Raw genomic sequence first — 16,958 nt, 5'->3', positions numbered from 1 at the left:
ATCGTTTACTGCTGATGATTATTCTTTTCTGCACTGATTGGATATTTGTATGAATTAATTGTGGATTGAGACTTGTCTAGAACTAGTTCAAACACTCTTCGAGGTGAAATACGGGCAAAATTGTGATTAGGGATGATTTAGGCAATTTTTCTGAATTCGTTTGAGCCTTTTAAGCTACCCAGTAATGCATGAATCCCTAGTACCTAGTTTGAGCTTTATTGAAAATCGAATGACATGCGTGTAAACGTGTGATTAAACCCCCATTCGTCATTTTTTCAAGGTCCTACATTGACTACCTGAATAGCCTAAACATTATTTTCTACCATTAAGGGAGTAATTTGAATGCTAAAATGCTATATTCTCCTAGTTTTATTTGTGAAAAATGGAATGGTGTGGTGGATGAATTGAAAATATGAAAAGAGGTAGTAGAAAAAAAAAGAGTTGAAAAATGTGGTTGAAAAAGTTGTGAAAGAAAGAAAAAATTTGTGAAAGAAGAAGTGAAAATTTGAAAAATCAATGAAGTGGAAAAATAAGTGTGAAATTGTGAATGAAAAGGAGTCGTAATTAGAGCATAAATATGATTTACTCCTTAATTTGAATTTTTATCTTTTATTTGTAGCCATAAGTCAGGCCTTACATTATAAGCTAATTAAGTCCTATTGACCGAGTCTCAGTTGCCCAATATACTAGTGGAGAAGAGTTGCGAGAATTTAGCCTATGGACTGTTGATTGATGCTTTTAATGATTATGAATTTTGATCGAAACACACACACACTATTATTCTTTGCATTTACCTATTTCTGAGTGTTTTTGATTTATATTCCTATAATTTGATCCTATGCTACCTTGAAAAGTCCTCATGATCTATAAATGTTTGAATTGAACTTGGATAAGGGTGTTTTGAACGTGAGTTGCGGAGATTGTGAGTTTATGCGGTTATTTTGTTATTGGCTGAAACTTTCAAGTGTTAGTTGGGTGTGATATGATTGGATTTGAAATTTTTTTTGAAATCATTGCTGAGGCCATTGCTCCATAATATTTATTGGCTATTCGTATGGGTTTGATGATTTGAGTTTTTAGAATTTATTGTTTTGAATAGTTTTGCTCGGAACTAGCAAAAGTCTAAGTTTGGGGATATTTGATAAGTGTATTTTATATACTTAATTTATATATGATTTTAATTGTTAATTTTTTGTTTCGAGCAGATTTATGTGGGTGTTTTGTTGTTTTTGTGGTTGTAGGAATTTATGGAAGTTATGTGAAAAAGAAGAGAAAAATAAGAATTTAGAAGAGAATTGAGGAAGAAAAGAAAATAAAGAAAAGAAAGAAAAGAACGATCAGATAAAGGAAGAAAATGTTATTGGGCTTTGTTAATGGGCCAATGAAGTTAGCGCTAAAGAGAGGGAATTAAGAGCTATCGCGCTGCTGCTATTTTTCTGAAGATTGGAATCCGCGAATTGAAGGCGCGCCCGCGCCGTCTATAGAGCGCCCGCTCCGATCGCTGTTTGGAATGTTTTAATTATTTCGGGCAAGTATTCTATGAGCTTTTTGGATGGGCTTTTTCACACGATATAAAAGAAATTGAATCAGACTTGAAAGAGAGCCGCCACAGATTTTTACACACATATCAGAGAGAGAGTTTGATCGTGAAATTTGGAAGAATTCTGGAGCTTTAACTTGAAGAACGAAGATGGAGATCGATCGACTGGATACGACATCGCATCGACGGATTTGATTCTTATCTTATCTTTTTATTTTAATTCTGAATTTATCTTTAGATTTTTGAACATGTTTTGTTTTATTCAAAATTTTATTATGAACTAAATTTTTAGAGTCTAGAGGTCGGATGAAACCTGGTGTAGACACTTTCATGAATTTTTGATTTTATTAAATTGAATTTCTTCTAGATTAATTGTTTTTTCTAGAATTGATTGTCTTTTCAATTATCTGATCAATAATTGATTTGTTATATTTATTTGAAATCATTGCTCGGGAGAGGGGATTTTGAATAGGACCATTGGAAAATACACTGTTAATTATTTATGCAGCTCGGGAGAGTGTATAATTTTAACAGAGCTTTTAAAAAGAACATTGTTTTGTGATAGATCACTGCCATAAATTCTTAATAGGGATATTGGAATTGAATTGTAGTTGATAAACATTATTTGTTTCTCGGGAGAGGGAAATAATAAACTTAAGTATTCTTGGATATTAATTGACTGAAATTCATGAAGATTAATTAATTAGGATTGATTGTTGTTGAAACCAGGTGAAATCTATACCTCTAGACCATTATTCTCTGATTGATTTTTCTGAAAGTTGTGTGCGTGCTTATCAAAACTCACTGATTATTTATGTTTCTGCAAAAAAATCTCAAAGTTTGATTTTCTAGATAAAGTTTAGACTATTTTAATTACAAGCACTGATTATTTTCATTTTACTCCTTGTGGGATCGATATCTGAATTATTCACTATATTAAAACTTGACACTCGTACGTTTGCGAGTAATTTTCACAACAATATCAGATGACATGGATGTGGGTTTTACCTTTGTTTGCTCCTCGGATGTGTTTTCAGCCTCCTTGTCCATGTCTTTTCCTTCATTAGTCTTCATAGGGGAGGTCGACTCAATTTCAATCTTCTTTACACTTCTCAACACCATTGCACTTGCATTTTCTCTTGGATTTACTACCGTTTGTGATGGTAGTTTTCCAGAATTTTGAGCTTCCAAATTGCTGACCGCAGTAGCTAACTGGGTTATTTGATTTCCTAGATTCTGAATGCTGGCTCTTGTTTCATATTGGAATTTTTTAGTGTTAGTTGCAAGGGTCTTAACAATTTCATCTAGATACATACATGAATCAGAGGATTGTGCAGGTACCAGTTGTTTGTTGTAATTATGTTGTGGAAATCCTTGTTGTCCTCCTTGGTTCTTGTAGCTAAAATTCGGGTGATCTCTCCATCCCGAATTGTAGGTATTGGAATATGGGTCATATCGACGATGTGGTTGTCCAGGAAAACCGCCAATTGCATTGGCTTGCTGCGTTGGATCTTCTTGTAATGTTGGACACATATCCGTCGGATGTCCAACAACAGAACATATCCCACAAGATTTGACCTGTTGTGCTTGTCCTACAACCAATTTTTCCAAAAGAGATGTTAAAGAATCTAATTTTTTATCAATGGGACTAACACTTACCTCTTTAACCTTTCGTGGAGCGTTGTCTTATCTTGTTCCGAACTGTTGAGAATTAGCTGCCATGTTGGCGATCAGATCACTTGCTTCTTGAGGTGTTTTGTTCGCTAATTAATTCCCTCCACTTACAGCATCAATCATGTTCCTATCAAAAACTGAGAGTCCCTCATAAAAATACTGAACCAAAAGTTGATCGGAAATCTGATGTTGCGGACAACTCGCACACAGTTTCTTGAATCTCTCCCAGTACTCATACAAACTCTCTCCCTGTAACTGTCGGATTCCCACAAATGTCCTTCCTAATGTTTGCTGCTCTCGAAGCTGGGAAGAACTTTTCCAGAAATTGCTGCTTCATGTCATTCCAATTTGTTATAGTTTCAGAGGGCAAATAGTAAAGCCAATCCTTAGCCTTGTCAGCCAGAGAGAATGGAAAAGCTCGCAGTGAAATTTGTTCCTCTGTAATCCCTTGAGGTTTCATAGCTCTGTAAACAATGTGGAACTCCTTCAAATGCTTGTACGGGTTTTCACCTGCAAGACCACGAAAAGTTGGTAACAAGTGAATCAAACCAGCTTTTAATTCAAAATTGACTTCAGTAGTAGGGAATTGAATGCATAAAGGTTGTTGAGTAACATTAGGATTAGCCAACTTCCTGAGGGTTCTCTGTGTTGGTCCTGCCATTGTGTCTTCTTGCTCACTTTCTTCAGTTTCAAACTTGGGGTCAGATTCCTTTTTAGATTCGCTCGAGTTCAATTCCGCGTTCAAACCAGGAGATGGAATTGATGCTTGCTTGCGTCGTAGCCTCGCCTGTTTTCTCAACCTCTTATCTGTCTTCTCGATTTATGGAATATATTCTAATTCACCTGTACGAGAAGAACGAGGCATAAAAAAATAATGAAATAACAAGAACTCGAAAGAAATAATTATAAATACCGTTCCCCGGCAACGGCGCCAAAATTTGGTGGGCCTGTCGTAAGCCAACAAATCTAAAATACCTACTCCTTAACAAAATGAGTTTAATGGTGAGCAGAGTGGAATCCAGAGGAAACGGGTATTTATTTCTTTCAAGTAAATGTAACTAAAATGGGGTTTTTTTGGTATATAGTAGTAATAAAAATAAAAATAAGCAAGAATTAAATAAATAAGATAAACAATCAAATAGATATGAAATTCAATAATTAAACAAACTCTGATTCAAGGAGTTTCTGTATTTCAATTATATCACTGGTCATCGGCTAACAAATAGTTTATCCATGCATTTTTTAGCAATTAACCTTAAAATCATAGGGATAGCCACTAAGATTTTTGTGTTCTCCTATTTTAATTGACCAAACCCAGCATCCAGTCAAAACTTATCAATAACCAACTGAGCACGATAGTGTTCCATATTGATTAAAAATAGCTTTTAGATTTGTGAAAATAGTTAATCCTAAAATCTAACAATCGAGATAGCTGCAACTGTTAAATCTAGTTCCGTTGATTTACTTAAATTAAACATGTCATGATGACACAACATACCTAATCTATTGCTACTCAAATACCAATTATTCACACAATTACGGATCACTGAACTCATGGTTAGCAATAAAAAATCGTAAATCAAATTAATTTGTCAAATTAATCAACCCACAACTTTCATGAAATAAATCATAAATCAACAAATACTCGAAACAAACAAGAAAATCAATTTAACCTCAAAACCTCACAGTGATAAATTGAAATATAGGAAAATATCTCTTGAATCAAAACTAAAAACTTAGCCAAACATAGTTGGCTTCATAATTTCTAGAAATATCAAAGATTAAACCTAAAATTTATGAAGAGGAAAAAAATAAGAAAATATTCATTGTCTTGCTCCTTTCTCTATCGTTCAAGTCGTCCAGAAGAAGAGCAGAAATCCGTCTCTCCAGAAATCTCAAACTAACGTGTAAAAAACCTAAGAGTAAAGGAAAAAAAATAATATAAGAAAAAGACAAGATTATCTACAAGATAATCTTGATAATTATTTAAAATAAAAACAAATTTTCAACAATATTTATCTAAAAGAAAATCTTCTCTTCAAAATTCTTTCATAAATTAAATACCATATTTAAAATTCCTAAAATATGGTATTTTCTTCTCAAATTCTGAAATCATCAATTTTCACCAGATAGTGACATCGTAGTAACACAGCGCGCCCACGCCTTGCTTCACGACTTCTTCTAGTTTGCTCAATTTTTCTTGGCAACTTCAAATATGATAGAATACAACTTTTTAGCCCAAATTTTGTCTAAGATCATCAAACTTCCTCCATCTACAAAACACGACAATAACGCATCAATTAACATATACAAAAGATAAAAGCCCGAGAAATATGATACTAAAAATATAAATATTATAAAATTATCGATAATCGACATCTCAAATGTTCAAGTTATCATCCATGTCCACAAAAGCATGCATGTGCCTATCACGATCTTGAGTTGTGTGATGAGCTGATCCCCTTCGTCTCTCGACTTTGAAAGGCCTGTCCGCTGTGGGATCCACGTGACAGTTGTAAGAAACGGACCGACTCCTCCAATGAGGCCACGTGTGCCTTCAGCTCCTCACACTCTCAAAGTACTTCTACTACTATGTCATTCGCTTTTTTGGCGCTTTGAGTTGCTGCTCGTACCTCCTCACGTAACTTTCTAATGACTTGCGCCGACCGAGCCACAATCATATTACAAATCTTTATTGATTTCAGACAAAAACGTGTAACATAATCAAAATTATTTGCAATGATTAGTCTATATATTAATAATTCATAGCTTACTCATGTTCGACCCATATGAACTCCGTAGGATTCCAACCCTCATCAACATTTCTTTTAGGTAGCATACTCGAATATTTCTTGTAACGACATAACTACACATGATCTTCATAATCCACGCGTACTGAACAATAACCAATAACAATTAAAGAGAAAAGTTTATTATATATCATTGCAAATAGTTGTAACTACTCATACAATGAGTTTGAAATCAAAACCATGACTATATATACCTCTAATTTATTCAAATATCAAACCATTTACATTAACAAATTTATATGTCAATAATGATGTGATACAAAAGATGGTTACTCGCTAAGATACTGCATTAAGGTTCCCGTTATATTCCTTCACACCACATGCACACACAATAAAATTTGAACTAGAAATACTAAGGTCTTCGTTGTGTGATATTAAATTTTGGTTCCAAACAAAAGTACGAGACAAATAATTAGGTCCACGTGAATCTTTTTTTAGGATACAATAACTTTTATTGTTCTACCTAACATCATTCAACCATAATTCCAAGGGTTTGGGAAAAATTGTGAAAAGATATGAAAAAATTAAAAATCCGAAGTCACAAATCCATGACATTGTCATAATTATCTTTACCGATTATGATGAAACAAAATAGTAGTACAATATATATATATATATTACCACATCGTATAGATCTTATAAAATTTTAATAATTTTATAAGGTTTATATATCAACATAAGGAAATCAATAACAAGGATAAAAGGGATCGATCGCGGGAAAGGGGGAGAAGATGGATGAAGAAGAAACGGCTCGATTTGAAATTAATCGCAAGTAAAAATAACACATATTCAACGATCTAAAGCTTTATTAATTAGGCCGAGATTCTTCAATATTTATGTACTAAATTGAAGTGAAGATGGAGATATATATTACCTTCGTTTGGAGATTCCGGCCGGCTACTCGGCTACTCGTCGTCTTCAAGCTGCGTCTAGGGTAAAAGAGAGGAAATTAAAAAAAGGGGGAAACAGGGTTTGGGGAAGGAGAGAGGTTGAAAAGAAAGAGATCGTCATTTTTTAAAAAAAAAATACAATGCAAACGCGCTCGAGCACAACATCTTGTGCTCGAGCGCGCTCATGAACTTATGTCTCTGCCCAGGGATCGCTAGATCAAAACTTCTTGTGCTCGAGCGCGCCCTAGACAATAAGTTGTCCATTTTGGCGCGCTGTGCTCCAGCACTATTTTTTTATAAATGTTTTTCATCGAACAAATACTTTAAAGGCAACTTGTAGATAACTCCCTAATCAAACATAACTTTCAATTTACTCCCTATATTTGTCTTTCCGAAAATGCCCTTGTCGTTATTTTAATCATTATTATTTCTTGAATTATCAAATGTGGAATCGGATTCAAAATCTGATTCACTTGATTAATCAAGATAATAAATATTTTCATCATCGGATGAAAATTCAATTGTTTCTATGGGATAGAATCCAATAGTATATATTTCTTCAAGAAGTTTAATTTTATTTTTCTTTTCGTTTCGTTTTGGACATTCATTCGCATAATATCCTTCTTCGTTGCACAACCAACATGTGCAATTCTTTCCTTTACCCTTTGGGCAAGGTGGTTTTTTGTTATCAAACTTTTTATAAAATTTTCTTTTATAAGGTTTTCTGAAGAAATTCTTTTTAAATTTCTTTTTTTTATAGGGAATAAATTTCTTATTAAAAGATTTATAAGGTTTATTAAATTTATTCTGTTTCTGTCGTTTTAAATATTTGTGTGACATGTTTGTTTTGCAACCGTATTCTTTTACTGTGAATTCCATTTTGTCACAACAAAGTTTATTGTTTTGTTTGTAGGATTTAGAGATTCTTTCATTTAGTGTTACTTCATGACATTTTTTTGTTATTATATCTTTGATGAATTTAATAGCTCCTCCTAAAGTTTTAGCATAAGGACTAGTTAAAAATTCATCTTTACTGTGTATAGGTATATTAGGTATCTTATTAAAGATACTTAGTTTATAATGTTTCTTTTTATCAGCATCTATTAATTGATAATAGTTTGTTTCATAATCACAAATAAATTCTTCTAAGTAACATAAATTGCATAATTTAATATTATCTAATATAAAGATTGCTCTATTTTGTTTTATATTCTTAGCTACCAAATTAGCATCATTATTAGAAACTCCTAAAAATTCTTGGTACAAGGCATCAACAAATAGTTCGAAATATCGATGTCCTGTCATTCCTTGTGGTAGATTAGTAATTACTAGGTTTTCAGCCCAAGTTCTTACTGCTCCTACCAGTGTCATTTTTATCATCCCATTAGTTAAAACTTGAATATTCTCACTTTTGTCTAATAATGGTGTTAATTGAATTTGTACTGATAGTTCATTTGCCCAATAATCTAGCTTTGATTTTCTTTCTTTGGCTGTTGAACATCCTAAATCTAAGATATTTTGTTTCACAAATCCTGATGTTTTTGATTCTCTAAGAATATCTCTAACATCTTTATAAGATCCAGAGTATTGGTCTCTGTTATATTTAAATTCTTCATCATCTCTTCCACCACTACCTTCTACATTCGTTCGTAGATTAATCGTGGTCTAGAATCATCTTTAGATTCTGATTCTGAAATATCATATCTCTGTATTGTTCTGAGTCCTGATGTGAATGATATAATTCTGAATGATATAATTCTTCTGTATTTACTCCTATTTGTTCAAAATCAGATGAGTCGGTTTCACTAAACATCTCCATACTTATGTTTGCCATAGCTAAGGGGATTTCTATACCGTGATTCAATTTTGAATGGTGGTTCTTCTTCCATTTTTCTTTTTCCTTTATCTATTGGAAGAACTTCCTTAAGATAGTTTAATATTTCATTACTATTTCTTTCTTGTTCAATTATTAATTTAGTCGTTGCTAAATCAATATATTCTTTGAAATTCTTCTCTAATTCTTGTATTGATATATTGATCTTATTAATATTATTTTTTAAATCTCCTAGATCTTTTTCTAATTTTATTAAGGACGTCATTGCGATGAGGTTGACTCATTAACAATAGCTTGTTTAATTTTAAGAATATTTTGATTCATGGTTCCAATCTTATCAAAAATATCTTCATCATTTCTAGCAAATGATAATGATCTTCTTGGTACAGACTGTTTTGTGATTTGGAGGTCATCTGAACTCCATCTTTTATAGGGATTTATTTCTTCAATAAATGCTTTTCGAGGGTGTTCAATTCTTGTAATATTTTCAAACATTCTTTCAACAGAAATAGTTGGTTTTGTTGAAATTATTCCTGTTTGAGAATTATTACTTATTGCTAAACCGACAACATAGTTTATATTGATCGGATGGTTTCCTGTTAACATAAGATTATTTCTATAAAAGTAATAATCTAATGTTAAAACGTCATTTATGTTTTTATCAAAAAGAGATATATTGTATTGTGGATAAATACAAAATTTCATCTTTTTGTAACATAAATTTCCTTCAATTTTTCCAAGGATAGAATCCTCGAAATTACGTATTCTTTTGTCACAAACTGTTATTTCAATTGGTGTATCTATTCCTTCTCGGTAGTGAGCTGATATTATTATTTCAATTCCTCCGATATGAACATATTTTAGTTCAGATCGTTCTTTTTCACTGGCTTTTGCCATGATGGTATTAATATCTTGAGTTGTTAATAACTTCAGAGTATTAGACCTTGATTCGTTATTTATTTTACAAGATCGTTCTTTTGTACGAATCGAATAATAAATTAAATTTTTCCTGGGATTAATAAAATTTGAAATCTTACTTAGTATTCCTGGTTGGTCTATTAGATTTGTTTTTGAATTAGAAAACCCTGTTTTCTGTATTTCAGCAAACTTGCTTTGATTGAATATAATATTCAAATTATACTCTTTGTTTTCTTCAGATTCTTCAGATTCATCGACCAGGTTGTTTTGATTTGGAATTGTTACTTCTGTCATTTTAACAGATGATAGAACTTTTTAATTTTCTTAAGGCTATTAAAAGCCTTTTTGTCGAATCTATATGTTCTAATAAATTCTGAAAATCTTCGAAACTATCAATTGAAGATTGATAATTTTTAAGATGTTTCAAATTGTTTTCACAATTTTCTATATCAAAATTTATATTTTGAGAATATAAATTAAAGATATTCATTTTTGTATTTTCATACATTTTTCATTTAGTAAAAATTGTTACTTTTATTATTTTATTTTTGTTGATCGGATTTCGATAACAAAGTTTGTTCTTATTCATAACATATTGTTATTTCTTCAATTTCATCGTTTTCAGAAATTTGAATTATCATTTTCCAGTTTCTTGAAAAATGTTCTTTTTTATTATTTTTGAAATAAAAGGTTTGGAGATCTTTTATTTTATTCCATAATTGATCTATTTGACGTAAATATTTTAGTAAGATTATTTTATCAAATAAATTTTTAATCTCAATATCTAAAGTTAATCCAGGTATTAATAATTTGCTTTATTTAAGCTCTGATACCAGGTTGCGGAATTCTTCAAATTCTTATGAATTTTCTTATTTATGGATTTACAGATCCGATTCATGGATTTTTAGATCTGATTCATTTATAACAGATAAATATTTCATATTAGTTTGGTTCCATTCATGGATTATTAATACAAATTTTAGTTGATAAATTGATTCAAATATGGTTAAATCAGAAGTATTTAAACGATATTCACGAAATGTATCATATTCATGATCATATTCTATTTCGAACCAGTTTTTTATTATTAATCTTCCATTTCTTATAAAGGATGATGACATGATTAATGTATTTTGACTATTTCTTTGAATTAAGGGCTGCAGGAGGTTTAGGAAGGTTACCTTTTTTGAATGAATCTTGGTTATGAGCATAGGCCAAATCCTTGCTTTCCCTTAACGATCACTTGATCAACTGGTACTTGCTCTATGGATCTCCAGGTTTACTCTTAACCATGAATATTCAATGATTGGTTTCCAACCTTATCCTCCTTACACCCTGCTTGTTTAGTTATTAGTCATAAGGCTTATTTTGTTTTTGATTTTATGTTTCTTAGTTTCTGATAGTTTTTCATACGTCTTGTATGAACCAGATTGTAAGAAACTTTAAGAAGAGAGAGATACTCAAACTTCACTTACTTTTTTACAGCACAAAACATCTCCTTTTATAGGCGTGGAGAAACGCATACATAATTAAAAATAAAAGTAAAGAGGGGGACCACCCGACACTATATAATGAAAACAGCTCATTTTACATCTGAGTGGATGCCTTTAACATGTGGTGTGGTCCACGATTTCATTTGTTTTTACATTGTGTCACTCTCTGAATCACTAGTGCATTCGGACCATTTCTTTATTGGTTTGTCTTCTTTGACAGCTGGTTTGTCCTCTTTGACATCTGCTTCTTCTGTCTGAATGGGTTGGCAATGTCCACATTTGTGAGTGGATATCATTGTTCTTAGTTTTTGACATAACATTTGTTGGGTTTCTCGGGTCATGTCAACTCTTGCTTCATAGATTGGAGCTTCGAATTGAGCTAACATGGCTTGTTCTTTATTTTGGATTGTCTCCTTGTGTCCAGTGGTTAATAAAATTTTACTCGTTGCAAAATTTATTTTAACCTTTGAGTTTCCATCAATCTTTCCTGTCTTTGAGATCATATCAATCAATATTTTTATTCTTATCTCAGGAAGTGTTGAGATATCCATTACTGGTTTCTCTTCATTTGATCCTTCGAATAAGAACTTGTCTTTTTGTTTTCGACATTGTATATATACCATTAGTTGATAGAATTTGTTATCATCCCAATCTGGAAGGGTTGAGTGAATACTCAATGTTAATACTAGATCGTCCTTAAAGACTGCTTTCTTGAACTGGATGATACTATTTCTCAACTGATATGGAAATAGTTCTATTTCTTGATTGTTGGGACTGACTTCCAATCCACTTAATAATCCATTTGAAAAGAATCTTGCGACTTCATGCGCTGGAGCACCTTGCAGTGTTCTTGCTCTTGATATGCTCTGTGTGTCACAAGTTTGTAGCCAAGATTCTGCAGATGGTTTGGCTATTCTCAAATAGTTTAGTGTTTCAAAGAATTCAGTCTTGAGTTTTTCTGAAAAATTTGTTTTCTCAAAAATTGGTTTTTGTGGTCGCAGATTGACCATCTTTCTTTCTTTCTTTTCAAGGGCACTTTTAAACGTCATTTCTTCTTTTTATTTTTCTCGGTGCTGGCTGTGTCCACCGAGTCTTTTTTCTTTTATTTTTCTTTGTCAGTGTTGGCTATGACCACTGACTGTTTCTCTTTTATCTCCATTATTTTGTCAAATGGAGTTGCCATTTTGATTGGTGTTCTTGGTGAGGATGATGATGATGAAGTTATCATCTTTTCTTCTGTCCTTTGAATTTTTCTACTCAAATTCCTTTCTTTTAGTTGAAGAATTTGAATTTCTTCCTGCAATTCAATCAATTGTTCTTTTAATTGACTTAGTTGCTCCATCTTGATTATACTCTGCACAAGAAAACATATTTATATATATAATGGTTAGTAAAATAACTCTTTTCGTGAGTAATTCGGATAGTTTTATTATGCGTATCATTGCATTTATAAATTATTTTGCAAGAATTGAATCAATCTTAAATTGATTATTTTACTCAAAGAGTAATTTATGTTTCTGAATATAAATCTCATTTCATCAATTTATATTCCCCATGCTTTCTGAGGCATGTTCGGATGATTGAAAGTCATAAAATAATTCATGTTTCTGAATATAAATCTCATTTCATCAATTTATATTCCCCATGCTTTCTGAGGCATGTTCGGATGACTCACAGTCATTTTCTGGATCACTTAGGATCTCCTTTATTATTTCATTACTATGGATAGTATAGTTTGGATAAAGTTCTCTGGTTAATGCGTCGGGTAATGAATTGTCCGTTCCTTTGACATGTTGGATCTCGAACTGATAATGGTTCAATTCCAATTGCCATCTAATTAGCCTTGCCGCATTTCTCCCTGCATTTCTTGATATTTTCCTTGTTTTGAAATATGTTAAATTCATATTATCTGTTCTTACTAAAAACGGTTTAGAAATAAGATAAATTTCATAAGTTCTAATTGTGAATATTAAAGCTAATAATTCTTTTTCATTCGAATGATAATTTAATTCTGCACCTTGAAAAGTTTCTGATGTATAGTTGCATAATTCTTCATTATTTCTAGTAGCTGTTTTAGTAAGTTCTTCTAAATTTCTTTCTCCAGTATAAGCTTTTAAACATGCTCCCCAGTATTCATCTGAAGCGTCTGTTTCAATTATTATTATATCTTTATTTGAAGGAAAATATAATTCAGGAAGATTACTAATTATTTTCTTTTTAATAGTGTCTATGTAATTAGTATCTTCTTTCGACCATTTCCACTTATAGTCCTGTTTAAGTTTTACCTGAAGAGGTTTTCTGATTTCTGCAAGTTTCTTAATGTAATTTCCAGAATAAGTTAATAATCCTAAAAATTTTCTTAATTGATCTTTATCCTTGATTTCACTAGGAAAATCATGAATTTTCTTAAATATATGCGGTTGTAAACAATGTTTTCCATCTTCTATTTGTAATCCTAAATAATTTATTTTTGTTTTGAATAATTGTGCTTTCTTTTCAGAAAGTATAATTCCATCTTTATGAAAAATATCTAAAACTGTCATGAGATCTTTATAATATTGATCTAGTGTTTTTGAATAAATTAATATGTCATCTATATAAACGCAACAAAAATCTATATATGATTTAAAAGATTCATCCATATATCTTTGAAAGATACCTGGTACTTGTTTAAGTCCGAAAGATAATACAGTCCATTGATACTGTCCTTTTGGACAACTGAATGCTGTAAGTAATTGTGTTTGTGGTTCTAGTTGAATTTGCCAGAATCCTGATTTATAATCTAAACTAGAAAAATATTTCATTTCTCCTATATAAGATAGTAAATCATTCTTATTTGAGATATAATATCCATTCATAATTGTTGCTTTATTCATCTTTCGATAATCAATTACCATTCTTTTCTTATCAGTATCTTTCTTACTGACATAAAAGGCTGGTGAAGAGTGTGGACTTTTACTAGGGATGATTATCTTAAGTTTTAATAATTCTTGAACTTTTTTTTCAAATATTTTTGCATCATCCATGTTACATCTTTTTGGTGCTTCACGGATTGTGATATTAGGGTCTTTGAGTTTTATTGAAGCAATGAATTGTTTTCTTTTCTTAATTTTGTCCTGAGGATTTTCAGAACATATATCATGAAATTTCCTCATGATTTTTTTTTCAGGATTAATCGTTAAAATATTTTCTATTTTTAGTTCTATTGGATTTGTATTTCGTTTATGAAAATTCTTTGTAAATCCTTCATTTCCTACGCGAAATGCTGTTCGTATTTTGGTAATGTAAATCATTGATGATCCTTTGTTTAAAGTTATGTGATCTTCAAATTGTGTAAAGGAAAGATATTCTCTTAAAAAGTTATTTCCTATTATAATGTCCATTCCTGATTCTATTTGATATATAATGGGTATTACAAATTTTGTTTCTTCTATTTCTATTTTTAATTTTTCTGCTACTGTATTAAGCATGATTATTGATCCATCTCCTATTCGAACTTTTAATCCTTTATCATATTTCTTCCAATAATGATTTGGAAGTATATGCTTGCTTTCTAAACACATACTTGCTCCTGTATCAACATAAGCATGTATATGATATGGTTTATTTTCTTTGATTTTAATTTGAATTTTTATATATATACTATTTGGATTAGTTTTGTTTTTATTATCCATTCTCTTTTTTTTTTTTTTTTTTTTTAAGAGATAAGGGTAAAATTGGTATTTAGAAACAAAAGTTTCTCTCTCCAGGGAGTTGAAAGTAAGTTTTATTTATGTAGGGATTTATAAATAAGTTATAAAGTGTTTTAGGGAGTGATTGACAATTAACCCATATTTTAATTGGTTAGATATTATTATTAATAATAATAATAATAATAATAATAATAATAATAATAATAATGAAAAATATGTATCGCAATATAAATAATTATATTATTATCATTATAATAATATATTCAAAATGAAATTATTACATACTATGTATATAAAACAACAATAATAATATATTTGATATCTTTGATTTTCTTTTAAAAAAATACTACATTTATTAAAAATAAAATAATAATGCAAAATTTTTTGGGATAATACTTGTATTAAATTAATAAGCTAAGATAATAATAGCAACAATAAATTTTATAGTACTGAAAGAAGAAAATATTTCGAAAAAAACACCATCACTAACAATACTAAAAACAATAGATTCAATACGATAAAAACACTAGATTCGATACCAGTAAATTGATGAATATCTTCTCTATTAGCCAAAGTATTTTAAAAAATCGTGGCTAACTCTAACCACGGTTTTTTAAGAACCGTGGTTATTTAACAACGGTGTGAAAAAACCGTGGATAGAAATCTCCACGGTTACCGTTGTTAACTAACCACGCTTTTTTTAAAAAACGTGGTTACGTATCCACGGCTTGAAAATATCGTGATTAATTAAAACTAATCACGGTTTTTTAAAAATCGTAGCTTAAATTACCACGGATTTTTAAAACCATGGTTACTGAACTACGACTTTTAAAAAAACCGTGGCTACTCGAAGTTTTTTTGTAGCGGAAAATTTTATTAAGTAAGAAGCAAAAAACAGTAATTATTATTTAACGTTTAATTTATAATTCAAAATTGACCATGTTAGTTAATCATTATCACATTGAATCATGACTTTTATTTTTCATACACAATACGTGTACATAGATCATTTTGAACTATGATTTTATTTTTCACACGCAACGCGTGTACATAAATTACTAATATATATAGTCCATATATTCTGCAGAATGATTTTGTTTTGTTAGTTATCTCTAAGTACATATTGCATAAAACACTACCAAATTCATATTATTCAGCTATATTATTCAACCAATTTCGTTTAGCACTCAAGGGAGTTCAAAAAAATCTTAAAGTTTGTCGTTTTAAAAAAAAAATAAAAATTTGGAGTGTTCTTATTACAAAACAAAAAAGTCGTATATTGGAAGATGATTGTCATATTCCATAAGCACTGTGTCAGACAAATTCGTTTTAAAAATAGAATCAAACTCTAACATCGATTTAACATTCTGATCGTGTCTTGTTCCAATGCGTGTCGCGACGTCTCCGAAGATATCAAACATGTAGTTTTAGATTAGCACAAAATCTAGAGCCAACAGCAACCGGTGACCATCAAAATTCCACAGCAAAATTACTCACAAAATAAAAACAATTTTCAACATTTATCAAAACCTGAAAACTGTTTCTGCTTTCTTTTTTTTTTTCTTTTTTTTTAAAAAAAAATATAACACTTTAAAAAAAGTGAACTTGTAGCATTCGAAAGCTGCGAAACAAGACTGCACTTGAACCTACTAACATGGTTGAGGTCTTCTTCAAATCAATGGTGATGATAAAACAGTTCTTCAAGAAATAATAAAATCCCGGGAACAATACCAAGTTCGCGTGGCATATCAACCTTATTTGCCCATATGTTAGATTACCATAATTTTTGAAGGGAGAGTTTCAACACGGAAACTGTTAGATTAACGTTAACTGCATTGAATTTCTACCTTCGGTCGACGTAGTAACCGGAGAACATGTGTTTTTGAGAGTTGGTGATTATTTCTCGAGCACAACGTTATTGTTTTGGGTAGTAATAATCTTACTGTCTTCTATTCTTTTAGGTCGCCTCTTAGAGCCAGAAGTCCAACAGATAAAAGTTTTGAATGTTTACTTCATTTCAATTGATAAATGAAAGATACGAAGGATATTATAATTTTTCATTCAACGATTTGATTTAAGTTAAGTTAGAAAAATAGTTAATGATTTA

The 16,958-nt window shown here is 30.8% G+C and overlaps 1 protein-coding gene across 1 annotated transcript; it reads right to left on the bottom strand.

Annotated features, from left to right (window-relative positions):
* Positions 1 to 3,446: 3,446 nt before the first annotated feature.
* Positions 3,447 to 3,875, bottom strand: LOC140874010 (uncharacterized). Its single transcript, XM_073277295.1, has one exon. It carries the CDS (start codon positions 3,873 to 3,875, stop codon positions 3,447 to 3,449), a length of 429 nt encoding a protein of 142 aa, XP_073133396.1.
* Positions 3,876 to 16,958: the final 13,083 nt, after the last annotated feature.

The sequence above is a fragment of the Henckelia pumila genome, chromosome 1, assembly GCF_033568475.1.
Source record: "Henckelia pumila isolate YLH828 chromosome 1, ASM3356847v2, whole genome shotgun sequence".
Taxonomy (NCBI): domain Eukaryota; kingdom Viridiplantae; phylum Streptophyta; class Magnoliopsida; order Lamiales; family Gesneriaceae; genus Henckelia; species Henckelia pumila.
Note: the sequence above shows the minus strand (reverse complement) of the source record. Positions and strands in the feature narration are given on the sequence as shown.

Coding starts and splice junctions, on each gene's coding strand:
- LOC140874010 (XM_073277295.1), bottom strand. CDS start 3,875: ATGGCAGGACCAACACAGAGAACCCTCAGGAAGTTGGCTAATCCTAAT.